At 45.6% G+C, this 27304-nt stretch overlaps 1 protein-coding gene across 2 annotated transcripts in view; it reads left to right on the top strand.

Moving 5' to 3' along the window:
- The window catches only part of Dnmbp (dynamin binding protein), a 95046-nt gene that overhangs the window by 12498 nt on the left and 55244 nt on the right, over positions 1-27304 (top strand). The window contains exons 1-4 of one of the 2 annotated variants that reach the window (XM_076921956.1): positions 12727-12907; positions 17509-17663; positions 18479-18601; positions 24951-26948. In XM_076921956.1, coding sequence (XP_076778071.1) covers positions 17519-17663; positions 18479-18601; positions 24951-26948 — 2266 coding nt within the window. In that variant the 5' untranslated portion in view covers positions 12727-12907; positions 17509-17518. Of the gene's footprint in view, positions 1-12726; positions 12908-17508; positions 17664-18478; positions 18602-24950; positions 26949-27304 lie in introns of those variants that run through there. The other variant, XM_034506936.2, reaches the window with a different exon arrangement.

Below are 27304 nucleotides of genomic sequence, written 5' to 3'. Positions count from 1 at the left end.
TCCTTTTATCCCCAGAAGGTATTTGGCAAAAGTTTTCTTGGGCCCATATATAGGGGTCTCCTTTGTAGACAACTGCCAAATCTGTGTGGGTCTGTTACTAATCTACTGCGTTGTACAAACGCACAGTGTAGACAGGGGTGTCCGTTGCTCTTTCCCCATGACCTGTAACCACAGGACTCACATTTCTTCCTCTGCTCAAGAACACAGTTGCAGTTTGGAGAAGTTAGCCCCGTCCAGAAATGCTGTCTCACCTCAGTTGTTTGTGCTGTGGTAATCTGGGTGATGCTGATCCTCCTCCCTCCTTCCCTCCTCCCTGCTCCCCTATGACTGTCATGACCACAGCCAGTGTTTTCTGAGCGGCTGCCTTTTGTTAGGAGGTGTTCCAGAAGTTTACTGACATCTCAGATTTAATCCTTGCCATACACTGAAGCACATTACTGTTATCTTAATTTATAGATTAAGAAACTAACATTCTGGAGAATTGCCAGCTGAACTTTCCCAAGGTCACAGAGTTAGAGACGTCACAGAGTCAGAAATTAAAACTGGGGCTGGGGATGTGGCTCAGTTAGCTGTGAGTTTGCCTAAAACAAGTGGAGCCCTGGTTTGGGTCATATCACATCCATGTGCTGTGGCACAGGCCAATGGTTTCAGCACTTAGAAGGTGGAAGCAGGTGGATCTAGTGTTCAAGGCCATCTGTGGCTACATAGTGAGTTCAAGGCCAGCCTGGGCTACAAAGACTTGTCTAAACCACACACACACACACACACACACACACACACACACGAACACAGAAAAAGAAGGAAGAAACGGAAATTAATGCTCTCTTGCTTAAGGGTCAGATGCTGTTATTTATATAGTTATTAATTCATTTTGGGAGTAATTATGGTTTTCTATTTTAAGTTTGCTCACTATTTCATGGGTGGAGCAAGTGTATAGAATGCATAAGGCTCTGGGATCAGTACTTAGCAACACACACACAAAGTGTTCTTTTTAAAATATTTATCCGTGTGTGCATGCACGAGTGTGTGCACATGCATGTGTATGTGTGTGTGTCTGTGTGTTGCTATAGCACATGTATAGAAGACAGAAGAAAATGTGCAGCAATCAGTTTTCTCCCACCACGTGGGTTCCAGGGATTGAACTCACAACCTTAGTCAGATGCTTTTGTCTGCTGAGATAGCTCATTGCCCCAACAAATGGTTCCCTGATGTCTCCCCACCCGATGAACATGCGAATCACCAGACCCTGTGCTGCCCTCATTTCTACCCTAGATCAGGTATAAGTTGTAGGACTAAAGTATTCATTAAAATGTGAAGTTCAGAGAATGTTTCAGAGGTGGGGCTGACTAAGCTGTGTAAATGCCTGCCATATTCAGGCAGAATCTGTGTAAGCCTCTGCCACTTGATTAAAGTACTGAGATTGCTGAAATACAAGAGACACCCATTTTTAAAAAGTAAAATAATCATACACCATAAAAATTCCCAGCGAGTATGAGTCAGTGGCTTCTGTGCGTTCCCAACCATGTCACCACTAATTCTAGAACATTCTCATCCCCAAAGGAAGCCAGCACTTGTTAGCTCACCCCCACTTCTCAGGGTCTTTCTTTTACTCTAAAGATTTGTCTTATTTTTTCCTTTATTTTTACTTTATGTGGATGCAGGACCCAAGCAGGCAGAAGAGGGTCTTGAGTCCCCTGGGACTCTAATTAGAGACAGCTGTGAGCTACCATATGGGGCATGGGGTTGAGCCCAGGTCCTTTGCAAAAGAAGCAAGTGCTCTTAATCACTGAGCCGTCTCTTCAGCCCCAGAATCTTTCAAGACCTTGTAATATCTCAGTGCTATGGAAAAGATTTTGAGGGCCAGGTATGGTGGCGCATGCCTTTAATCCCAGACCAGGGAAGCAGAAGCAGGTGGAGGAGTTGGAGGCCTGCCTGGTCTACAGAGCAAGTGCCACATGGTAAGACCCCATGTTTCAAAAGAAAAGAAAAGATTTTGAGAATATCATCCCACAACTGACTCTCCTCAATACAGATGATCATATCTATATGAGGTGCTGGTCTGAGTGCTTCAAATATATTAATTCATTTAAATGTCACTACAATTATAGTAAACTCGTTGCACACATGAAGAAAGTAAGACACAGGAAAGTGAAGTGGCTTGTTTTGCATCCTGTAACTGTAGTGAGAGATGGAGTTAGATGCACATGGAGCTGGCCTGGCTCTGTGCATCATGGTTCTCGATGCCTTAAACTGACACTTTCCATTTGAAAATGACATGAGGACCTTGAAAACGCAGTGCTAGAGAATGGCATCGAGACCTCACAGTGTGTGGGCCAACTGAACTTGAATTGTGCAGAAAGAGACAAAGCTGTACAGAAACTAGACTAGTGTTTGCCAGGGGCCAGCGGGGAGGGGCTGCAGAGTGGGAGGAGGTGAGACAGAGGAGGAAGATACCTTTCCCTGTTCAGTTTATGAGTCTAGCCAGACTCCTATATGTTAAGTCTGTCAAGGTCTCTTAAAAGGAAAGAGGCAGACAGGCTGGGAATGTAGCTTGCATGTACGAGGTTGATCCCAGTATTGTGGGAGACCAGGGAGAGAGTTGGGATTATAGATCATTATCCATTGGGAGCATAGTACAAAAATCTCTAGATACTTTCAACTCAAAACTTTCAGTTTGAAAAGGGCTGGCTAGCATCCAGCCCAAGAATTCAAAATGTTTAACGTTTGAAAATATAATTACCACATTCTTAGAATAAGGGATGGCAAGTGCTCATCTCAACAGATACAGAAAAAAAATTGCTAAATATCAACCATTTATTCATTTTTATTTTTTAAAGTTTTCTTGAAAGATGTACTTGTTTTTTTTTTTTTAATTTAATGTATGAGTGTGTTGCTTTCTTGCATGTGTGTGCACTGCATACATGCCTATGCCCTGGAAAAGTCAGGAGAGAGCTATCGACTCACTGGAACTGGGGTAGGACTGGTGTGAGCCATCATGTGGATGTTGGGAACCGAACCCTGGTCCTCTGCATGAACTGCTTAACCTGTGAGCCATCTCTCTCTCTCCAGCCCCCTTACTTGTTTTTGTAAAAGCAAAACAAACTGGTATGTAGAACTAGACAGAACAAAATAATGAACTTTCGCCTTCAGTGTCTGATCAAGAATCACTGTGCCAGTTGCTAGCTGGCCCCAGAACAGAACTCTGGAAGCTTTAGAACAGTGGTTCTCAGCCTTGGGGTCCAACGCCCCATTTATAGGAGTCGCCTAAGACCATTGGAAAACACAGATATTTACATGATGATTCATAACAGTAGCAAGATCACAGCTATGAAGTAAGAACAAAAATAACCTTATAGTTGGAGTCACCACATCATGAGGAACTGTAGCAAAGGGTCGCAGCATTAGGAAGGTTGCAACCTCTGCTCTAGGACACAGTTAACTAGCTGGCAGTGATTATATGCATTTTCTATTTGTAAGGCAATTAGCTTTTCAGCTTGTGACAACCGCCAGGCATAACCATTAGTATCTGTAACATAATTAAAGCACTTTTTTTTGTTCTCTATCATGACAGTCTGTGATCTAAACCTTTTCCTGTTTTCTCTAGCTTGATCTTATCCCAACTGCTATTATGATAATGTGATAGCTCGAAAGATGGCCCAGCGGTTAAGAGCACACTGCCTGCCCTGCCTGCCCTGCCTGCCCTGCCTGCCCTGCCTGCCCTGCCTGCCCTGCCTGCCCTGCCTGCCCTGCCTGCCCTGCCTGCCCTGCCTGCCCTGCCTGCCCTGCCTGCTCTGCCTGCTCTGCCTGCTCTGCCCCTCCAGCCTATCTGTTCCCAGAGCTCACAGCAGTTTCTAATTCCAGTCCCAAGAGATCTGACACCCTCTTCTGGTCTCTGCAGACACTACATGCATGCGATGCACAGACTTACAGGCAGACAAGACACCAAACACGTGAAATAAAAGCAAAGGTTAAAAAAAGATTTAAAAAAAATGCTAGCCCCAGATTAATCAGTTTCTTGCATGTTGTTGCCCACTTTGAAATGACCATTTATGTGAGGTGACCCTGTCCCCACTGTAGAACCCCCCTCCTTCCCTAGGAGGGTTAGACTTTATCTTCCTCTTCAGTTCTTTTCTTTTGGAAGGGGGAAGGGCATGGCTTGAGATAGGATATCATTGTGTAGCCTTAGCTGGTCTCGAACTCACTGTGTAGAGCAGGCTGGCTTTGAACTCCCAGCCTCTGCCTCCTAAGTGCTGGGATTAAAGAAAGACACATGCAACCAGGCCTGGCCCGTCCTTGTTTTGCTACTCACCTTGGTCTTGTGTGAATGTCAGACCCCACTTGACCATTTTCCTTCTCCAGCAGATGCTGTCCTGCATGGTCAGACCTTGCAGTTCTTTGTCAGAGACGCCAGAGTATTCCTCATCTTAGTAAAATTTACCTTAAAGTAATTACAACCACATCTCCTTCCTTACTCTTACCAAATCATATGGAATATTGCTAACTCCTTGTATGTTTTATTCAGTTATTACTAATAACTAAAACTTACATTAAAATTGTAATAAATGAATGTGTACTGAGACTTTGAAATAGCATAGCTTTATTGGGTTTCCCAAATACTTTGTTGATAAGGCATGGTCCCTTTGTGTGTGGGGGGAAGGGCAAGGCTGGTCATCCTGTGTTAAGACTTTAAGTCCTTCTTTACTGTCTAAGCCATCTACTGGGTCTGTTGCATCCTGGTATAGTTCCTCGTTCACCTTGAAAAGAAGCTACCAGAGATTCCCTACTTCTGTCCAGCGTGGTGACTTCTGCTTCTGTAAGAGGCCAGTAGTCATTCTTGTTGTTTGTGTAAACCTATGAGCCTGTTTTCCAGGGTGCTTGGATATCGGTACTCCTTATAATGACCTAAATTCCCTTTCCTGGAAATAGTTGCAGATATTTTTAACTCCAGCCAGACGGGTCTCTCCATGTTCTTTCTGTCCAAATCTACAGTTTTCTTCCTTCCTTCTTTGATTATTTCTCCCAAAACATCAAGAATACTTCACAGGCTGACCTGGGCTGGAGGATAAAGAAATTCCTTGTCTTTTAAATCTTCTGAGGCTGAAAGGTTAGCTCACCTTGAACCAGTAAATAGATAAAGAAACTCGATGCCTGTGTCCCAGATCTTAGTAACAGGTGTCCTCCTTGCTTGGAGCACCGTGGAAGACGTTCTCTGAGCCTCTCCTGAAAATCTGAAATCTCTGAGATGCCTGTTTTCACTTGTACAGGGCTGTTATCTGTGGCCACACCTTCAAGTTTCACTTCAGAGTTTCACCTTAGTCTTGACTTGTGCAACCGCTATCTTATAGATTCTGTGCGTGTTACATCTGCACCATCATGGAACCCATGATTTAAATGTGTCGTTAAGCTGCCCAGCTCAGACATGTCCCTGTTACCTAGCTATGAGTCAGTGGTTCTTAAATTTCCACTCATAAATGAGGCTCACACATGATTTAAGAAACGTCAGTCTGAGAGCACACTGAAGGAGCTCCTAGGTTAAGTCATTTGGAAAAAAGCTTTTCCCCATAAATGTCTTAAAATGTAGGTCTCGAAACACTAACCATGGGGCCTCCATTTACATGGTTTCCTTCAAAAGAGACTATCAGTGCAAAGGGGGATGGGCAAGTTCTTTTAAAAAAGAGATTAAAACTAGAAAGAGAGGGACGTGTCTGCTCACGGGGTGTGGGATGGAAACCTGACAGGACAGTTTTCAGGGGACCTTCGTGGTGTCACGTCAGATGTGAGGACTGAAGGGCCCTTCCGTGGTTGGCAGGAGCTCAGTGCCCTACCCTGTCCCCTTGGCTGAGAATGCTGCCTTCCTCCTTGGGACAAGTTGAGATGTGACAACTGTTGCAGTTGAACGGTTAGGAGGGGTCCACGCCTCAGGTCCACGCGTTGGGTTCATGTGCCGTTTCTTCCTTAGTTTCTTAGTCATCCCCTCCCAGGCAGAGTGTGGTTCCTTGGTTCTTCAGCATCCCACAGGCTGCAGAGCCAGAGTTCACTAGAGCTGTGGTGACACCCCCTTTCCCGCTCAGTGGGGTCCCCACAGTCTGTAGGTAACTTTTGCTGTTCATCTGTTGATGCCTGCCTTGAGGAATCGCCTGGCAGCAAGTGCTGACCTCCCTATCCAGCGACAGCTGTGTCTGAGGCGGAGCAGTGGAGGAAACGCTGCTTTCCCAGGCTCTCTCATTTCCTTCCTTCCTGAAGCTGCTTTAGGCTTCGTTTTCTGACACCGCTGATCTGCCACAGAAAGGAGAAACACTTAGCAGTGTTGTCAGGAGAGGCCTGACATCTTTTAAGTGGTTTCCCTGAAGGTCGTATTTCCTGGAGAATTCAGTTATAAAACTTGGGAAAACTCAAGATCCCCCTCCGTAAATCATACCCAGACAGGGAGGAGGACAGCAGGCCTTTCAGTCAGGGACACCCCTCTAGAGAATTTGTTCTAGATGTAGAAGGTGTCACCACACTTTCTGAGAGAATGAATATATGGCTAAGTTTTGAGGGGAGAGTGAGAAAAAGCCTAGGCACTAATATTTTTTTTAAGTTTTTTTTTTTAAGTTTGTGTGTTTGAATGTTTTTTTTTTTTTTTTTTTAAAAAAAATCTCAATTATTCAATTTTACCAGTGAACACTTGGGACCCAGATGCTGGGGTGAAAACCTGCTATTCAGAGAGGCAGAGGAAGCACCCAGCTGACCTTCTGAATGGCTCTCCAAAAAGCGTCTTTCAAACCATCCCTCCCATCTACTTCCTGTGCGTCGCTCTATCTGTCCTCCTGACTCCCTCTTAATCTCTATGGTTTTTCCTTACTAATCCCATGTTTACTTCCTGTCAGCTGGTTGCTGGAGTCACCTCTTGACCTATGGTTGACTTTTTTTTTTTTGGTTTTTCGAGACAGGGTTTCTCTGTGTAGCCCTGGCTGTCCTGGAACTCACTCTGTAGACCAGGCTGGCTTTGAACTCAGAAATTGCCTGCCTCTGCCTCCCAAGTGCTGGGATGACTTTTAAGTGCTATGGTTGACTTTTAATCCTGATTACAGTATTCAAGCAGAAAACTCGTGGATTTAATGTGTGTGCTAGGGCCAAGCCACACTGTAACTAAAAAACGGATTTTTCCAGTAAATAATAGGTGTTTTGCCTGCTTGTATATATACGTACCACGTGCACATGGGCCACCTATGGAGACTTTGGATCTCCTGGAACCAGAGTTATAGGCAGTTGTGACTCACTGTGTGGGTGCTGGGAACCAAACCTGGGACAAGCAAGGACAGCCAATGCTGCTAACCTCTGAGCCATCTCTCCTGACCTCTACTGTGTTTTTTTTTTTTTTTTTTTTTTTTTTGGTTTTTCGAGACAGGGTTTCTCTGTATAGCCCTGGCTGTCCTGGAACTCACTCAGTAGACCAGGCTGGCCTCGAACTCAGAAATCCGCCTGCCTCTGCCTCCCAAGTGCTGGGATTAAAGGCGTGCGCCACCACCGCCCGGCCTCTACTGTGTTTTTAAACCTTCAAAATTGATGATTGATGTCCTTGTGCTTTCTTTCTCTCTCTCTCTCTCTCTCTCTCTCTCTCTCTCTCTCTCTCTTGGATTTACAGTAGTGGACTCATGAGACTACCCATGCTTTCCTATACTCTAGGTTTCTTTTTTGTCCCCCAATACATGGTCGCCATGCATAGCACTCTAGGGATCCTTTGGGCCTGTCTCACCCTGGGTCCCAGCAGAAGCAGGGAGTATACTCCAGTCTGAGGATTTGAGGAAGTCCAACTTAGAATGCACAGGTTTAGGGAAAATAATAAGGCATTGACTTGACACCAAGGCTAACCGGGAGCCACCCTACTCCAGGGCCAGGGGATCGAATAGTTACTTTATTGGACAGGAAGTGCTATGTGGAGAAAGTCTCCTGGCTGTAGCCTTTGAGGGGGTGCCTCACCAAGTCAGTCCAGCAGGGAGGGAAACCCAGTTTCTCCTGCCTCTGTCTTTAGATCCCTGGTATCCTGTTCGTGGACCCAGCTTCTCCTGCCTCTGCCTTGCCCTTCTCATTGGTGGAAGCTAGCAGGAATCCAGAGGCAAGCACCTGGATTTGGTGTTTGAGGTTGCCTTGGGGCACAGAGCAGGCTGGCGAACAGATTTGGAGGGGCTGGTGTTCTGTAACCACAGTGTGTACCCAGTTCAGACCTTTACCCCAAAGTAATGTTGGAAATTACTCATTAGGCTAGTTGATATCAGTATCTATCTGGGTGAAAGTTTACAGCTCATGATCTCAGATCTTTAATAGTGTCCAGGCTTGTGGATATGTTGCTTATTAAAAATAATCAGTCTCCCAGGCCTTCTTTTGCATTCAAATCACATTTTATAACATGTTAAACATGTTGATCTTGTAGTAAATGAATATAATATCTGCTTTACCATTTTGAATATTTTAAGTGTACAGTCTCGTACCATTAATTCACTACCATCCACTTCCAGAACTTTCTTGTGTTCGCCAACTGAACGGCTGTTACCCACTTAATGCCATTTCTCTGTCTGCTCCGAGTACTTCATATGAGTGGGATCCGGTAGTGTTTCTCCCTGTGTCTGCTTGTCTTGTGTAGCACAGCATCTCCCAGTTCATCTGTGCAGTATTCTGTGTTACTGCTCCTTTCCCTTTAAAAGGGTCAAACAATAGTATGTGTTACATGGCATGCTGTAAAATCCTATTTCTGAATATTTTCATTATTTTACGTTTATAGCTTTAATTTTCACATATCCAGGGCTGGAGGGGTGGCTCAGAGGTTAAGAGCACTGGCTGCTCTTCCAGAGGCCCTGCACTCACAGCCCCTGCCCACGTGGCGGCTCACAGCCATCTGTAACTCCAGTTCCAGAGGATCCACTTTCTTCTGGGCTGTGGTGCAAATGTTCATAGACAGACGAGCAGGGAAAGCATGCACACACATAAAATAGAGACTTTTGAATGTTCTATGTTCCCTGAGTATTAGAATCACACACAGGAGTGAGGGATTTAGGCCATTGTTTTTATCCAGTGAGACCCAAGCAAACCTTGAGTAATTCCTACCTCGTCTTCCTAAGATACTATTATGCTTATTGTATCTTTAAAAAGATGCCTTACGTACATTGCTTTTTTGTCCTCCTCCCTAAATAGTTGGCTTTTCGTGCTGCAACAGTTAGATTCTATAGCATAACCAGTAACTGCCTATGAAGTAAATAGGAATACTGCAGGAGAGCCAGTTCTTTTATTGAAGATCTATGCTTGCTTACTTGCTTTTTTTTTTGTTTGTTTGTTTTCTACAATCTTACTCTTAAACTGGTATTTTCAAGCAGTAGGAAACTTTTCCTTTTTTACAGCTTAGTGTGTATCTGGCTTGTACATCAAAGACTAAAACATTCATTTGCTAAACATGGTCTTTGCCAACTAAATCTAAGATGCAGTGTTTAGAACCTGACACACTGATGTTTTTTCTGCAGTATTGTTTGATGAGTTTCGAATAAAGTCCTGATCATTGTGCATTTGAACAAAAATGTTTACATGCCCAATCTAGTGTCGCATAAATCTTCAAGATGGTAGACAAAGTCTGGGGCCTTGCACGGGAGAGATGGGTAGCATTCAGAGGAAACAGTGATGACAAGCGTTTAAATGTGGTTGGTAACCTGCTGTTCAGAATAGTGATGGCTTGTGAACAATGAGTGAGTCTAGGCAGGAGGGTCCAGCTCAAGACCCCCACCCCACTCTTATTGGGCCCCGCCCCTGGCCTATTCTGATTGGGTAGGATTACTAAATACCTCAAGAAGGGTGGAACAAAGTTTAAAAAAAAAATTAAATGTGGCCAAACGAGGGTCCCAGTAGGTTTGGTTGGTTGGTTAGTTGCTGTTGTTGATGTTGTTTTGAGACAGGGTTTCTCTATGTAGCCCTGGCTGTTCTGGAACTCACTGTGTAGATTAAATTGGTCCAAACTCACAAAGATCTGCCTGCCTCTGCCTTACTGAGTGCTAGAAATAAAGGCATGTGTCAACACACCTGGCCCAAATTTATTTGTGAATATGCATTTGTATGTATGTATGTATGTATGTATGTGTGTGTGTATGTATGTATGTATGTATGTATGTGTGTATGTATGTGTATGCATACATGCTCCTAGATGTTTAAGAGGCCAGAAGAACATGTAATTCCTCTGTGAGCCATTTGACAGGGGTGCTGGGATTCTGACTTTGGTGCACTACAAGAACGGCAATTGGTCTCAGCTGCTGAACCATTTCTCCAGTCCGTAGACAAGTTTAAAGATATATAACTAAAGAAGCTTCTTTCCCAACTGCCATGGTCTTTATTGTACCAGTATCTTTGTGCCCCTCCAAGAGGGAAATGTGCTTCATAACCTTCCTTGAATTCATAACAACTGTAGCCCAGTGTATTTCGAATCACCAAGATTAGCATTCTTAGAACGTGTTTGGGGGCTGGAGAGATGGCTCAGTGGTTAAGAGCAGTGACTGCTCTTCTAGAGGTCCTGAGTTCAAATCCCAGCAACCACATGGTGGCTCACAACCATCTGTAATGAGCTATGACGCACTTTTATGGGTATCTGAAGACAGCTACAGTGTACTTACATATAATAAATAAATAAGCCTTTGGGCTGGAGCAAGCAGGGCCAGAGCAAGCGGGAGAAGGGAAGAGGGAAAAAAAAAAAAAAAAAAAAAAAAGAACGTGTTTGGGAAGGGACAGCTGAGGGCCACTAAACTAAGCTTTTTGGGTTCCAGGACTAGCCCATCTCCTATACATTTTGAATGTTCTTGGAATGCCATTAGAGCAAGCCTGAATTAAGAGGCGTTGGCCCATAATAAATGTTAGAATATCCCTAGGGAACACTGTAAAGTGCTTGTCCAAGTATGAGGACCTGAGTTCAGATCAACCGCATAAAAAAACAGGGTGGTGGCGTGCATCTGTAACCCCAGTACTTGGGGGCGGGGTGGGGTTGCTGGCCAGCTAATCAAGTCTAATCAGTGAGCTAAGAGAGAAGCCTTGTCTCAAAAGATAAGGAGAAAAGGGTCCAGAAGGTGGCCAAGTGGGCATGGGTGTATATCATCAGGCCTGACAACCTGAGTTTCATGCCTAGAACCCACATGATGAAAGGAGAGGAGTGGTTCCTGCAAGTTGTCCTCTCATGTGTCTGTGCTCTGTGGCATGCGTCCACACATACACATACCACACATGCATACACATTCAATAAATAACTAATATATAAAAAATACTAAAAAATATAGGATACCTGACTTCAACCTCTTGTCTCTGGCACATGTACACACACATACATGTACATATGCAGTTGCACACATAGCACACACATACACACATATACACGCACACACAATTACTGCAGACTTAAGACATGCTCTCCTCCTAGATCAAAAAACAACATTTTTAATGTTGCAACCCTTTAATACAGTTACTTCCTCATGTGGTGACCCCCAACCATAAAATTATTTCATTGCTACTTCATAACTGTAATTTACTACTGTTACAGTTATAATGTAAATATCTGATATGCAGGATATCTGATACTCAACCCCTGTGGGGGTCGAGATCCCCAGGTTGGGAATCAATGCTAGATGGATAAGACTGTTTCCTTCTGGGGTTAGTGTGTAGGTTCTCAGCAGCAAGCTGCTCTGGGACGGAGGTTAGATCATTTGCTGCAGCAGATTGGAATCTGAATGCTATTCAGCCCCTCCGTGGCCAGAAGAGCACTGTTTCGAGAATTGTGTTAAAAGGCTATCCAATGACTGGTCTGCAGCCAAGGTTCTGTTTTGCCTGGCTAGATAAATCTTTGTTGACTATGTTAATAAATTATAGAACAGAGGAAGAATTTAAATCCTAAGCAACTAATGTAAAAATTGAGACTTAGGAAAAGATTAATCACTGATATTTTAGTGGGCAGAAAAGAATTGTAATTTTGGCTAAGAGGAAAAGGTCCTAATTTAAGAAAACAAACAATAAACAGATGTAGATGTGAGTGTGGTGGCATATGCCTATATGCTCACCTGGGGAGCCTGAGGCAAAAGGATTGTCATGAGTTCAAGACCAGCCGAGACTACAAAGTAAGATCTTGGCATATCTAAAAAAATTAGTAATAATTTTAAAAATTAGAAATAAAACATCAGCAAAGAATTCTGGTTAAGACACATATGCCCAAGTTTGATGGACATTTCTTTGAATTTTTTTGTAATAATAAAAATAACAAATGGTAAATGGGTAAGGGCCAGAGAGTAGATGATAAAGTCCCTGTGGTCAGATGTTGTGCTACAACCTTGGTGGTGAGTGTACCATTCTTCCTACCTCCGTTCCTGACCGAATCTTGAAGAACCTGAAAAGGGGACTGTAGGGAGCCGACTCCCAGCAGAAGGCGGCTATCATCTTTGCAGCCATCTCAGGCCATATACCCTGACTAGAGACTTGTTTTCAACAGCCTACAAGAGCTGAGCACACTCTGATAAACATCTTGTTTATCCCACAGATCTTGTTTTGCTGTTTAGTGCCCCCAGCTGCAAGGCCACGGCGCACGTGGTATCCACGCCTGCAAGGCACGTGGCAAAGCGTATAAATACCCCGAATTTCCTTTCAATAAAGGAGTCTTGAGACTTGATCAGAACCTCTGTCTTATCTCCATTCTTTGCATCTCTTCCCCTCCATCCCCACTCTTTCTCTTGCTAGACCCTGACCCGAGGACCGGAGCAGCAGCCGGGACACAGTGGCCCCCAAGCAGGGCAGTGTGGGCCTCAACAGGGGAAGTGATGGATTGGCGGGTTTTGAAGGAAAGACAGATGTGATTTAAGAAGAGCAGTGTTTTTAGTAAGAAGAACAAGAGCCTAGGAGCCCGCAGGCTTGAACTCTGGTGAGCTGGTCCTTAGCTGTTGAGTTTGGGTGAACTGCCAAGTGACCGTGCTGGGATATGAGCCTTGCTGACCAGTGTGGTAGACGCTGCAGGCTCAGTCTGGCGCATGTGACATGGTGGACACTCAGGTGGTAGCTCTTCTTAGTGTCCTTTGGGCTATTCAGAAGAAAAAGCCCTGGGTACCCATGCTTGACCTGGAGGGCTCACGCTGTCCCCGCCCCCTTACCTCCTCACCCCACACTCCCCAAAACCCTGTTAGACCTAGACAAACTGGAGACTGAAACTATTTACACCAGAGATGGCTGGTTTACTGTTAGGTGCGCAGAACTCCAGTCTGAGGTATAAGTGGTTTCAGATATTCCAACCAGCTTCTGTTCGTTACTTATGCCTTCCTTGCCTGCACTTCTGCCTGCCTGCACTTCTGCCTGCCTGCACACAAATGGGCAAAAGCCGCCTCCTTCACAGCCTCCTTTGGCGGTTACCTTCCACAAGGGTTTGGAGAGTCATCTTTCTGAGGACATTTATGTTTCGACTCTTTAGAGGAGGAAATAGGTGTTCACTGGTCGGGAGGGGTGGGGTTCTACATCTTGATGTCCCTGACAGGGTGCTGTATTGGACAGTAATCTCCCAGCTTTCCCTCAGCCCATCTGTCCTGTAGTTTCTTCCATAAACTTCTATCTGGAGTTGGAATAGTTTACAGAAGCCACTAATGATTAAGTCCTAAGCTGCACTCGCTATCTTCTAAATGGCCCCAGCATGGGTGGCAATAGGTGCTTCTTAGATTGTGTTCGGGGCGGGATCAACTCAGGGAGTGTCCATCACCTGAGTAAAGTGGGAGGCAAACCCTGCCTCCTAGCTGTACACATGAATCACAGAGCTGTGGTTTCTGCGCCCTTCTAGGGTGTGTGTCTCTTGGGATTCCATACTCATTCCTGCAGAGTAAGAGGTCAGTCAGTAAATGGCTCTATTGAGCCAGATTCTCCTCTGTGTGAGTCATTTTCCCATACTGTGAACAGGAGCCAAGAGGGATGCTTAACTCTTCAGCTTACGAGGCTAAAGGGCAAGAAATGAGTGGGCTGAGGCCCATCCCTTACCTAACAGCTCAGAGAACGAGCCATGCATTCAGTCAGACAGTGAGAGCTTGGAGAAAACATACAGGAAAATTATGGCCATCTTGGCCCAACCTGAGGACTCGTTTTAATAACATAGATGGCTAAGAGATTTGCCAAATATTATGCTTGGTTTTCTGCTTAAAAAACAAAACAAAAGAAAACACTACCCTTCTGCAGAAATCTGACATCTGACAACTTCAGATGCCTGGAAAACAGCCAGAAAATAAGAAAGGGACCTCAGAGTTCATGAAAACTGTTGAACCCCACCTCCAGGGCCACCTTGTGTCCCTCACCTTTGCAGAGGAGTGCCGGCCTGCCCTCCTGAGATTGTCTGCTTTTATCTACCTAAGAACTTTAGAAATGTTGGTACTGTAGACAGTAAACTAGAAGTTGGATTGAACTGGGCATGGTGCCACACATCACTAGCCCTGACACTTGGGAGGCAGAAGATGGTGAATCTCTATGAGTCCAAGGCTAGCCTGGTCTACATAGTGAGTTTCACCCAGGGCTACACAGTCAGACTCTGTCTCAAAAAAAAAAAAAAAAAAAAAAAGTAAAAGGGTAGAAAAACTGAGTGGGAAGGGTGTCTAAGAAGGTAATTCAGAGGTTAAGAACACTGGCTGCTCTTCTGGAGAACTTGGGTTCAATTCCCAGCACCCACATGGCAGCTTACAACCATCTGTAACTCCAGTTCTGGGGATCTGATATCCTCTTTTGGTATGTGCCTAGGCACACATACAGGTAAAAACCCGTATGCATAAGATAAAATATATTAATCTTTTTTTAAATGAAGCTGTTGGATGAGATCAGCTGACCTGGAAGCAGGCCAGCACCAAGAAAGGCCTGAGGCTCTGTAACTGTCTAGGACTGCAGTTCATTAAACGCAGTGCAGCGCGTACAGACTGAGCCTGCGTCCAGCAGCTGAGTAATCCATGTTCACTCAGGATCTTTGGATGACGTCAGGGAGGCACAAGGTGTGTCTTTCTCTCGGGTGCTGGGATTGACAGGCACTGCCGTCACACTTGGCCCTATGTGCCTATATACAAACCTGGTCAAAATTAGATTAACCATGTTGAAATAAGAAGGTCTGAAGTGTTTATACTCGAAGACAGTTTCTCCTCTGGTTCCCAGTGACACAGATTTGAACTTGTAGTTAGCTATAGAGATGAGTTTTCATAAGCTAGTGTTTACTGAGAAGCTGTAACTGCCAGTAACTGAAGACAGTTATGTGCCTGTTGTGTCCTCGGCACGTTCACACAGCATCCTGGATAAGGCTTTGGGGAAGACAGATTTGGATTCCCATTCTGTGGGACTTACTATGTGACTTGGAGTTATCATTTCTTTGAGCCTGTGTTCTCATCTGCCACATGGGAACCAATAACCCACGGGCAGGTCGGTTGTCGTGAGGACTCACTGATGTGGAATGCCGTGCAGTGTGTGGCATGAGGAAGCACTGTGTAAGTATTGGTCACTGATCTTTATCACTACAGTCATCCTCATGGTGATCCCTGTGAAAGGATTAATGGCTTCGTTTCTCAGTCCTGGAAACGGAAGACCCGAGAGTTCAGTGTGTTCAGGGTGAATAAGCTAACGAATATGAAAGCTGGGATTTGAATTTTCTCCATCGCTATAGGAACCTAGTGTTTTACATGTACACTTCACAATCTCCTCAGAGTGTATTTATATAAATATCAGGTTTGGGGTTTGCTTCTTTTTTTTTTTTTCTCTCTCTCTTGAAACAAGTTCTCACTGTGTATCCCTGGCTTACCCAGAGCTCATTCTGCAGACTGGTCTGGCCTCTTAACTCAGAGATCTACGAAATCGGGAAGCCTGTGGCAGGAAGGGGAACAGGGACTGCAGTCACCACTTCTTGATTTTGCTGTGGTCCCCGTCATCTCACTATTGAAAAAACAACCAAAACCAAAACAGTAACACAAGAATGAGCTACTTTGACCCACTGTTACAAGTCAAATATGTAACATTTAACTGTGTAGCATGATTAAAATACCAATATACCAAGCCTTTTATTAGATGCTGCCTACATTTTTTTCACACTAGTGAAAGTCACAAGCAATAGTTATAGCTGTCTTATTGTTTTCTTTACCTTAGACATTTGGTTCTTTTAAATTATTTATATTCACATATTTACTTTGTGTGTGTGTGTGTGTGCCCCATGTATATGGTACCCCAGAGGCCAGAAGAGGGCTTTGCATTCCCTGGAGCTAGAACTGTAAGTGTCTGTGAGCCTCCTGACATGGATGCTGGGATCATGTCCCCTGGAAAAGCAGTAAGCTCTTAACTGCTGTACTGTCCCTCCAGCCCTCCACCTCCTGCTCTCTCCTGTCACAGGTCCTAGGAATCAAACTCAGGTTTTACCAGGCTTGGTGACAGTCATCTTTATCAGCTGAGCCATCTCACTGGCCCGACTTGGTGCTTTTGATGAGGTTAATCATGTGAGATGAAAACATTTTTTCTGTATTCAACAACACCAAGTGAGTCTTTGAGGAAATTAAAGAACCACTTGGGCCCTGGCCAGCCTGGTGAGCTTGAGCTGCCCCCTGGGAAGCCCCTGGGAAGGAATTTAGAGAATGTGTGTCTGATCCTGGCTGAGGCTGAGCGCTCCCAGGTAAACACACTCCCTCATCCTCACTTTCTAGTGTGCAGACACATCCTGAGGTCTCCAGCCCCCCACATGAGAGCAATGGACCCATCATCTGTGAGAGTGCATACCTGAGACAGTGCAGGTTAGACCACAGGCTTCTTCAAACCAGAAACAAATCTCAATCTGCCAGTACTAAATGTCCCCTGGAGACATCATCTCTGGCACTTTCTCATTCTTTTTGTGGACTTCTGTTTTTCTGTGGGTTTTAAATCTTGGTGTGTATGTGAGTCCTGACTCTGCTGCTGGCATCAGACCATGTTATGCTGTTTTGCATGGGATGCCCCAGTGAGTCCTGGCTTGCTGCTAACTCTGTATCTATGGGCGAATTAGATTATCTACATTTACAGGGCTTTACCATCCTACTCTTAGGGTTATCGTGGGAAATGGATGAAAGGCAGTATGTAATGTAAGGAGTCTGGCTTTTAAATACTGTATTTTAAAAGTACTACATTGCCTAGAACTTTAAACATGCTACAGTGTTATTTCCCTCCCTCCCTCCCTCCCCCACCCCCCAACTTCTGGTGGTTTGAAAGCCAGAGTTCCCAGCTCAGATCTTCTCTGTCTCTACACTTTGGGTGTATTATTAGTTTTTGGTTGTTATTGTTGTTAGTTTTGAGTTGTTATTGGTGTTTGTTTCCCAATTCTAGAGTTACATTGACAATTGGATGAAAATACATGAAGAAATTATTATCTTATAGAAACAGCTTAATATTTTTATATTTTATGCCTATGTTATTTTTCTATTTTAAGTGTAAGGTTTTAAGAAACACGGTTGTGGCATGTCTTAAGTAGCACCATTCTCTCATGCTTCGGCTTTTCCTTTCCAGCTTGGGAAGCATGGAGCCTGGATCCGTGGTCCGAGCCATCTTTGACTTCTGCCCTAGCGTCTCAGAGGAGCTGCCACTCTTCGTGGGGGACGTTATTGAGGTGTTGGCCGTGGTGGATGAGTTTTGGCTTCTAGGGAAGAAGGAAGATGTTACAGGTGAGATGCTATGATGAATGGCGGGCCTTTTTATTAAACAACACAGTCATGTTAACTTAGTCCTTAACTACGCACGTTTGTGCACTGCCCTGGGGCATAGGATAGTCCTGGTTCACAGTGCTGGGAACACTTGCCAACTTTGGGGAGATGAGTAGTCCTGGAATCTGACGTCCTCCAGATGACACGCCCTGCCTTTCTACACCACCTATAAAATCCTACCAGCCTCATACTGAAATGCTTTGCTCCGTAACAAAATTATCTTCTTCTTGGCTCAGTGTCTGCCTCCTCAGAACCACCACAGCTGTGTGTACAGCTGTTGTGGATGGGTTGTGAAACACAGCTGTATCCTGTGTTTCAGTGGATCTATGAAGACCAAGACTTACAACTCATGTTTTCCTTTGTAGTGAACCTGCTAGAGTGCTGGTGGTAAATGCTAATTTAGGCATGTAGTGTGTGTGTGTGCATACCAGTGCATGTGTGGAGCATGTGAAGAGCAGAGAACAGTTCCCAGGACTCATTTCTCTCCTTATACCTTGATGCACCTGGGGATCTAACCGTCAGGCTTGGCAGCAAGAGCCTTTACCCACTGAACCAGCTCACTGGCCCGATGAATGATTTTGAATTGTATTCTCTGTCCTGTGTGTGCATCTAGTTTTGTACCTTGCACTTTTTCTACAGCAAATTCTCTAATTATTAGCATTAAGTCGGTTTTCAACTCAGGAGTTGTAAATGGACCCAGAAAAGAATCGGCCCATGTACACAGGCTGAGGGGAAAAGCACACTCTGTGTTTACCATGTGCGCGTTCATTTCTCAGGACAGTTCCCCAGCAGTTTTGTGGAGATTGTGACAATTCCCAGTCTGAAAGAGGGAGAGAGGCTGGCTGTCTGCACCTGCGAATTTACATCTCGAGAGCTGAACAGTCTTTCCCTCCATCGAGGTAAGCAGAGAATCAGAGATTTGCAGAATCTTGCAAATGGGGGTCTTTTAAAGTGTTTGCTCACACCGGGCTGTCCGTCTCTGGAAAGTCCTCCACACTGACATGATGGGGTGAGGGTGAGGCCTTATGCCAGGAGCATTTGGTAACTTTTATAGTTAGGCATTCTTATACTGTTTTATTTTTTTTAATTTAACAGTTGTTTTTCTTTTCTTTTTAGATTTATTTATTTATTTTATTTATGAGTACATTGTAGCTGTCTTCAGACACACCAGAAGAGGGCATCCAATCTCATTACAGATGGTTGTGAGCCACCATGTGGTTGCTGGGATTTGAACTCAGGACCTCTGGAAGAGCAGTCAGTGCTCTTAACCGCTGAGCCATCTCTCCAGCCCCTCTTATATTGTTTTAGATTTTAGTTTTTTGAGACAAGAGTCTCGCCTTATATCCCTCATTGGAACTTCACATGTAGACCAGGCTGGCCTCAAACTAACAGAGATCCACCTGCTTCTGACTCCTGAATGTTGGGATTAAAGGCGTGAGCCATTGTGCAACTATCTTTATTTTTAAGTGTATGTGTGTAAGGGGGGAGGATATGAATATATGCACATGAGCTGCAGGTACCTGGGGAGGTGACAAGACATAGGCTCCTCTGGTGCTGGAGTGACAGGTGGTTGAGAGCTGCCTGACGTATATGAACTCCTGTCCTCTAAATAATAGAATCTGTTCTTAACTGCTCAGCCATCTCTTCAGTCCCTACAAAGTCATTCTTATATGATCTTCAGCACTAAGATTGTTAGTAACTGTACAGTATACATAATAGCGTAGTTTGAAAGCTATTGCAAACTATTATTTCTACAGGTAAGAAGTGTGGCCTCAGGATAGCAGCTCGTCAGAATGTCCTTGTCCAGTGTTACCTTTTACTCCTCCATGCTGGAGACACTTCAGACAGTGCTCATCTCTTCCTCACCTACCATTTTTCCCATGAATTGTACTTACTAATGTACACCAGGGAAACAGTCATTTTGACAAACGAGGGAAATGCAAGAGTGTCTGTTACCGTGCTTCCATTAGACACCGTAAAAGTTCTCGTGAGAACCAGTTTAGACAGGTGGTGCTCACCCATCCCCAGGATGATTCAAATATTCCTCACAGTGTACTCCAATAGGCGTGAACTCCCAAAGATGGACACAGAGACCAGTAGTGCTGCAGACTTCGTCAGCATATCAAAGTCCAAGGGCTGACAAGTTGGGTTGTTTGTGTTGCAACTGTTCTTTTTATATGACATTGAAAGCAGAAGCTATACACACACACACACACACACACACACACACACACGGGGGGGGGGGGTAGGCGTGGGGGAGGGAGGAACAGAGACCTAGCAAACTAGTTAACAAGAGGAAAAGAATATTGGCTTTTTTCCCTCATGTCCCCCTCAATGTTGTGGGAGTTTAGTGCATGTTAGCCTGTACTCAGTCTCTCTCTCTAGTAGGAAGTCAGTGTAGACCTTGAGGTGACAGCAGGATCTTTATCATCACTCATAGCTAGCCCAGCAGTGGTCATAGCTAGCCCAGCAGTGGTCTGGAGTCCAGGGCAAGCTTCCCCAGGTAGGGTAGAAAAAGGACAGAAGCCTTTTGGCATCTCTCCAGGCCATGCACAGGATAAAAGCAACATGGCCTTTGTCTGTCTGTCTGTCTGTCTGTCTGTCTGTCTGTCTGTTTCACTGTTGGAGGTTGAACCTGGGGCCAGTGAGGCCAGCACTCAGCCACCCAGTCACATCTCCAGCTCTAGAGTGGACATTGTCCTAATTCTGGCTCCTAGTGAAAGCTAACATACAGTGCCTGTGACAACCAGAAGAGGGCATCATCCCCACTGGACAGGAGTCACTGTGCGGACACTGGGGACTGAACTCTGATCCTTTGCATGAAAAGCAAGTGTTCTTGACCACTGAGCTTTTTCTCCAGCCTTGAATCTGTAATCATAATTTAAAAACAAACAAACACATACTTTCATGTATGGGTGTTCTGCCTGTGTATCTGTGTGCTGTGTGCATGCCTGGTGCCTACAGAAGCCAGAAGAGGGCATAAGATCCCCTGGAACTGGAGTTAGAAATGTTGTGTGCTGCCCTGTGGGTGCTGGGAACCAAATTCTGGATCTCTTCTGGAGTAGAATATGTTAACTGCTGAGTCCATGAATCTGTAGGTCTTAAATTGGCTCCTTGTGACCTGTTAAGCCCAAAAAGCTTAACATGGAGTCTAGAAGGAGAAGATGCAGGGATGAGAGTCCACAGGAGGGAGGGAGAGGATGCAGGGATGAGGGTCCACAGGAGGAGGAAGGGCATGTATAATTTGTGTTTGTGTTATGAGTAGTGGGTAAAAGGTGGATAACATGGCTTAGAGGATAGGAATGCTGATGGCCCTAGATCCATCTTTGTCACCCATATAGTAGCTGTAATGTTGGGCTAGTTATTTGAAACTATCAGACCTGGTTTCCCTATGTAACAGTTGGAGGTGATGGCATCCCTATATCAGGGTAGCTGTTAGGCTTGCTGGGGTTGTAGTGTGAACCGGGCAGAGAGAAGCTCTGCACCTCCTCAGTTCTGATGTGCCTGGGCCTGTTCGCTCTGTCACTCTGAAGTTGTGTGCTGGATGATTCCCCAGAGTCTCCTGGAATTGAAGTCATCAGTGACTCTTCCAGCAGGTGTCACCCTTGCCCCCTTCCCTGAAGCCAAGCAATTGTTTGGGGTTCAGAAACAAAACTGTCTTCCAGAGGAGTCAATGAGTGGCTAGAATCACCACCTGTCCAAAACGTAAAGAATGAAGAACAAAAGATGAAGCAAAAAAGAAAAGGAAGTGAAAAAAAGAATATGGCAAGCAAAAGACAAAAAGATCAGGAGAGTAAAAATAAGAAAGGACTGCATATTATGGGATACCACCCATCATTCCTCATATAAGAGAATGTATTAATCCTTAGATTCTCCAGAAAAACCAACTCCACCATTTTGGGCCAAATTTGAAGTAAGCTTTATTAAATAGTAACTACTGACCAAGAGATGGACTTTAGTCAGGGCAGTTCTAGATTTTCCCAGCTGAAATGCCATCCAGCTGAGTGTTGCAGGGACTTGTAAGGACAAACCTGTAGGCTACCACAGTTGCTAAGAACTACAATTCCCAACATTCCAGGAAGTTACCTGTTTCCTGAGCAGATGGAATTTACTTTAATTTTCAGCATTGCAATTGTTTATGACTGTCTAAGCTTTATAGTCTAGGCAACCTCTTCTCAAAAGGCCAATAAAATAAAGTGATGACTTATAAATCATGCTGCTGATCTTCATCAGTCAAAGCACAAGAACCCTAAATTTTAATGGCATGTATTGAAGTATTAAGATGAAACTCTAATTAGGTTCCTTAAATAAATTATGTGGCCTGCACAAAGCACACAGTCCCCTGGGCAGTTAGTGCCATGAGTGTCCTCAGGGAGGAAGCCAACCCTGCAGAGCCAGACTGCTTGTGACAGACGCTAACAAGACCTACATTTCTTCCTGTAATCTTACTTCCAAAACACTTCCTGTTCACGTAAAAATTGTAACCAGAGAAACTGTGGCCGAAGGCCAGAGGCCCTGGGGTCACCACAGTTGCCACAGTTCTGTTCCCAAACCTGGTCCCACCGTTCCAGGACTTCTTCATATTGGTGTTTTTGAAGTCTAGAACTGTCAGGCACTCCTCCGTTTCTAAAGAGCTAGCCAGGACTCCAGGGGAGTAGCTTGTTTGAATAATTAAAACAAGAGGTTTTAAAAAACAAAAACATACAGAGTAACCAAGCCAAACAAACAAACAAAAATCCAAAAACCCACCCAGGAAAAGTTAGGCCTATAAAATAAAGACAGTTACCAGGTATGGGAAAAAAAAAACAATTAAAAATGTAAGGTGGGAGGTGTCGGACTGAAGTAATGTGCCATCTGAATTGTGTGTTGGGGTTGGGGAGTGGGGTGTTGTTTTGTTTTGAAAGTCCACCTTTATTATCTATGAATCACTCACAGAGTGACAGTCTGCCCGGAAGTAAAGCTCATCAAAACCGCTGTGTTGGAATAGAGAGGAGAACAGCCCTATTGTCCAGGCTCATGGAGGTCTGGCCAAACAGACAGCACTGCGTGAAGTGAGCCAGGCATTCAAAGCTGGCCGAGTGGGAGTTATGGCATGCTTTGATTTTCCTATTCACCAAGACACCCATTGTGTCTGAGCAGTCATGTCACTAGTGACTTCCCTCTGTGGCCTGGATGGCAGGCCTCAGGGCCATGAGGGGTGGGCACTTGTAATTCTCAGGACCCAAGGCTTTGGCTGGTGGATGTACATTCATAAATTAAGGGCTACAGAAATATGGGAGCAGGACAATAAAAAGACATGGAAAATATACGAGGTGTCTGCCACTAATGTAAAACGTTGTGTCAGGTGCCATGCACTATGCTGAGATAACAACACCAGGATTGAAGGGACAAGTGGGAGTCTCATGGGGACCACAGAAGCTGATGCAAGCTCTCAAGGCATTTTAGGAAAGACTGCCAGGTTTCAGATGAGACAGAAGCAAGAATAAAAATTTGGGGTACAGCAGGGTATGATGGTACATGCTTTTAATACAAGCACTTGGAAGGCTGAGGCAGAAGGATTGCAAGTTTGAAACCAGCAAGCCCTGGAATATCCCTGTCTCAAAGGCAAAACAAAGTAAAACCCTCTTGTGTGAGCCTGGGTCACCTATCATGGGTGAGATCATGATGGGTTGTTGAGAGCAGAGACGTTAGGACCAAATGAAACCTGAACCACACTCGCATGGGGCAAAGACAGAATAGCCCGATGGTGCCCTTCTGAAGGAACTTCTTAGAGTATGTAAGAACAAACATGTTTTATTGATTTCAGTCAGTAAGACTAAGATTGTTCCTAGCACCTGGGAATCTGAGGCAGGAGAATTGGCACAAGCTTCTGGCCAGCCCAGGCTCTGGAGTGAGACCCTATCTCATAAAAAGAAGAAGGGTGTTATTAGGAAAGAAATTGGTGAGCACTAGGCCGTCATGTCTCATGACTAAAGCTTGAGCAAAAGGATGTGGTAAAAATAAATTGTCCAATTTATGATCATTTGATAGGCTGGAAGAAATAATATTTAGGATAAAATTTCCAAGGGAAGACAGTAGGGATTAGACCAGGCGAGGGTATTGACAAAGAGAATTAGTAAATGGAAGACTTGTTCTGAAAAAAGAAGTTAGAGGAAACGAGGATGTTAGCAGTGGGAGCCAATGTCAGATGCAGGAGAACATAGGAGCATGGGCGTCGAGGCCCCAGGATAGGCGTCCGCAGAAATGGATGCTGAGTGTTCACTGTCCAAAAGGCAACATCTCAGACTCTTAGGGCACAAAAGAGAAGTGTGCCCGCTGCTAACTTGCTTACGTGCACTTGGGAAGGTAGTACACACAAATGTTTTTTAAAGAAATCAAGAACAGTGCTGAGAGGTGACTGAGAGGTGAAGGCACTGGCTATTCTTGGAGAGGTCCTGGGTTCAACTCCCAGCATCTGCGTAGTGACTCCCAACCATGTGTAATTCTAGTTTTAAAAGATCTGACTCCCTCTTCTGGCCTTCTCAGGCATTGCGTGCATCGGGTGCCCAGACATACATGCAGGCAAATAGCAATGCATATATAAGTTTCTGTTAAAGGCCCAGAAGCATATAAAAAGAAGAAGAGAACAGCTAGCCCACTCTCCAGTGTGTTTGACTGGGAACCATATGCTGCTGCCGCTGTCCATCCGTCTTACTGTTTGCTGCTGTTCTACATCCCTCAAGCCGCTCTGCTCAGACAGTTGACCCAAGCACTGGATGGGGGAAGCTAAAAGTACGATTAAAACTAGTAATCCACAAAATTAATATCCATAGCTACGTAATCCAGTGTTTGTTATAAAGCAATTGATTATAGAACCTGGGAATGTGTTTTTAAAACTGGTAAATCTAAACATTAGGACAAATGTAACTTTCGGCTTATGTTTTGTGACGATAACCTGAGATAATGGTTATTTGAAGAGCTGGTTACTGGCTACTGGTTATTGGTTACTGGTTACTGACTTGGCAGGTGAAAGTACTTGCTGCCAACCCAGCAACCTGAGCTCTGTCTTCAGGACCCAGGTGGTAGAGGGAGAGACTCTTCTCAAAGATACATGCAAGCCTAGCACTCAGGGTGCTGAGGCAGGAGACCTGTAGTGACAGCCTGGGCCACACAGTGCAGGCCTGTCTCAACAACAGAACTATTTATTGGTCAAGGCTGTGGTCCCTGGGACTCTGGCCAAGGTCCTGACTTTTACTTCTCTTTCTTCAGGAGACCTGGTGGTTCTCGAAGATGGTAATCCCGCTGCAGGATGGCTGCAGGGCCGAAGCTGCTGGGGCGCCCGGGGCCTCTTCCCATCTTCCTGTGTCCAGGAGCTCTGCCTCTCCTCTCAGAGCCGACAATGGCACTCACAGAATGTGCTGATTCAGGTTCCAGAATACTCCATGGGACAAGCACGGGCCCTCATGGGCCTTTCTGCCCAATTGGATGAGGAGTTAGATTTCAGGGAAGGAGACGTGATCACCATTATTGGGGTGCCTGAGCCAGGCTGGTTTGAGGGGGAGTTAGAGGGTCGAAGGGGCATTTTCCCAGAAGGCTTTGTAGAGCTTCTGGGGCCCCTAAGGACTGTGGATGAGTCGGTAAACTCTGGAAGTGGAGAGGACTCCATTGTCAATGGTGAAGTGGATGCCTCTCCGGAGGAAGTGGACAGTGCGGGCGACGAGGATGACCAGCAGTCGGGGACCTACGGGATCGCCCTCTACAGATTCCAAGCCCTGGAGACAAATGAGTTGGATTTTGAGGTAGGGGACAAAATTCGAATCCTAGGGACCTTGGAGGATGGCTGGCTGGAAGGACGTCTGAGGGGCAAGACAGGTGTCTTTCCCCATCGCTTTGTGAAGTTGTGTCCTAGCAACAGGACAGAGGAAACCGTGGCTCAACCCCAGGAATACAGTTTCCCCAAGAGCTCTCAAAGCTCTGTGGGAGACTTGGAGAATTCCGTGATGGAGGAAGCAAGACAGGAACCACAGGAATGCGAAGAAGAAAGGCCTGATGATGGTTTCCCAGGACAAACCTCTGTGCCCCTAGATCATGTGACCCCCGAGTGTATTGGAGATGAGATCTCTGGACAGGATGAAGATGCCTCAGGGAGCCCCCCAGATGTGGATCTCCAAAGGCCTCTTGCTAAAGACCCTTCCATACCTGACCCCTCAGAGGAAGTCAATGGCATTTCTTCCCAGACCCAGGTACCTCTTCATCCCAAAGTGCAAAAGAGTCAACATTATTTAACAGCAGGCGGGAGCCACCAAAGCTCAGACCTATTCTCCGAGCTTGTCCCTCCTGAAGCCAGGACCAGAGACTACTCCAGCCTGCCTCCTAGAAGAACATATGCCCAGTGTTGGTCACTCCAGAAGCCAGTGCCCCACCTCCAGAGGGCCTCCTCCCTGACGGCCTCAAGGCTAGACAGACCTGGCCTCTTTTGCCATCCGGCCATGACCAGCTATGCTCAGAAGCACCAAACATCTGCAGAAAATGCTGCCAGCCTCTGCTGTACACCAGAGAGACCAGAGAGACAAGAGAGGAGGCCTGGCCTACCAGGTGGGGGTCCTGCCACAGAAATAACCACAGCGTCACAGAGGGACAGCCTGGACCTAGATTCCAAGTTGACCCAGCAGCTGATAGAGTTTGAGAAGAGTCTGTCAGGGCTCAGCACAGAGCCAGAGAAAATCGTACGCCGCTTTTCAATCATGGACTTTTACTCTGAGAAGGATATCGTGAGAGGCTCCTCAAACTCACTGCCCTCACAGGCTTTCCCCGAGAGGAGAAAGGCCCTGAGGCCGCCGCCACCCAGACCCTGTACCCCAACACCCATATCTCCCCACTTGCTGGCTGACCAGAGCCCAAAACCTGTACCTGCCTTGGTTGTGCGGCCCTCCCGGCCACCTCCCCTGCCTCCTCCTACCCAGCAGAGGATGAATACAGCCTCTCCCAAGCCCACCTCCTGTGCCCATCCCAGTTGGGAGGCCCCAGAGAAGGAGGGCTCTGAGCACATGGAGAAGAGCCCAGCACAGACTTTTCCATGCCCCTCTGTGCTGGCAAGGATTCGTGAGGTGGAACACGACTTGGACATGTACACCAGGGCTCAGGAAGACCTGAACTTGTTGTCCGAGGAAAAGCAAGATGAATCGTCGAGGGCAGAGACTCTTGAGACTCTCAGATCCTATGAGAGCACCATTCAGAGTCTGAACCTGGAGCTCCAGCAGCTGAGAGGTAAGTGTGACTATAAGTCCCTGGCAAGGAGGCTCCACGAGGGCCTCACTGTGTGAGAAACATCCTGACTGACACAGATCTCCAGCCTCATTACCGGGTCCCTCATTCTGTCGCCTAATGAGATTGCTCTGTCTTGCTGTATCTGTGACTGCTGTGTCCCCTGACTTCATTTACTGCCCAAATAGAGAAGCCCAGCCTCAGAGACGTGCACTTTCCGTTAACACAGTACCTTCCCCACTGCTCTGGCATCCAGCGTGCGTTGCAGATCGGAAGTCCCTAAACGAGACTGTCTTAATGAACTTTAAAAGAGTCTCCCGAGAAAGCTGAAACTCGTATCTTTATGATCAGGGGCCGTA

Source organism: Arvicanthis niloticus, chromosome 1 (assembly GCF_011762505.2).
Source record: "Arvicanthis niloticus isolate mArvNil1 chromosome 1, mArvNil1.pat.X, whole genome shotgun sequence".
NCBI classification, from domain to species: domain Eukaryota; kingdom Metazoa; phylum Chordata; class Mammalia; order Rodentia; family Muridae; genus Arvicanthis; species Arvicanthis niloticus.
Note: the sequence above shows the minus strand (reverse complement) of the source record. Positions and strands in the feature narration are given on the sequence as shown.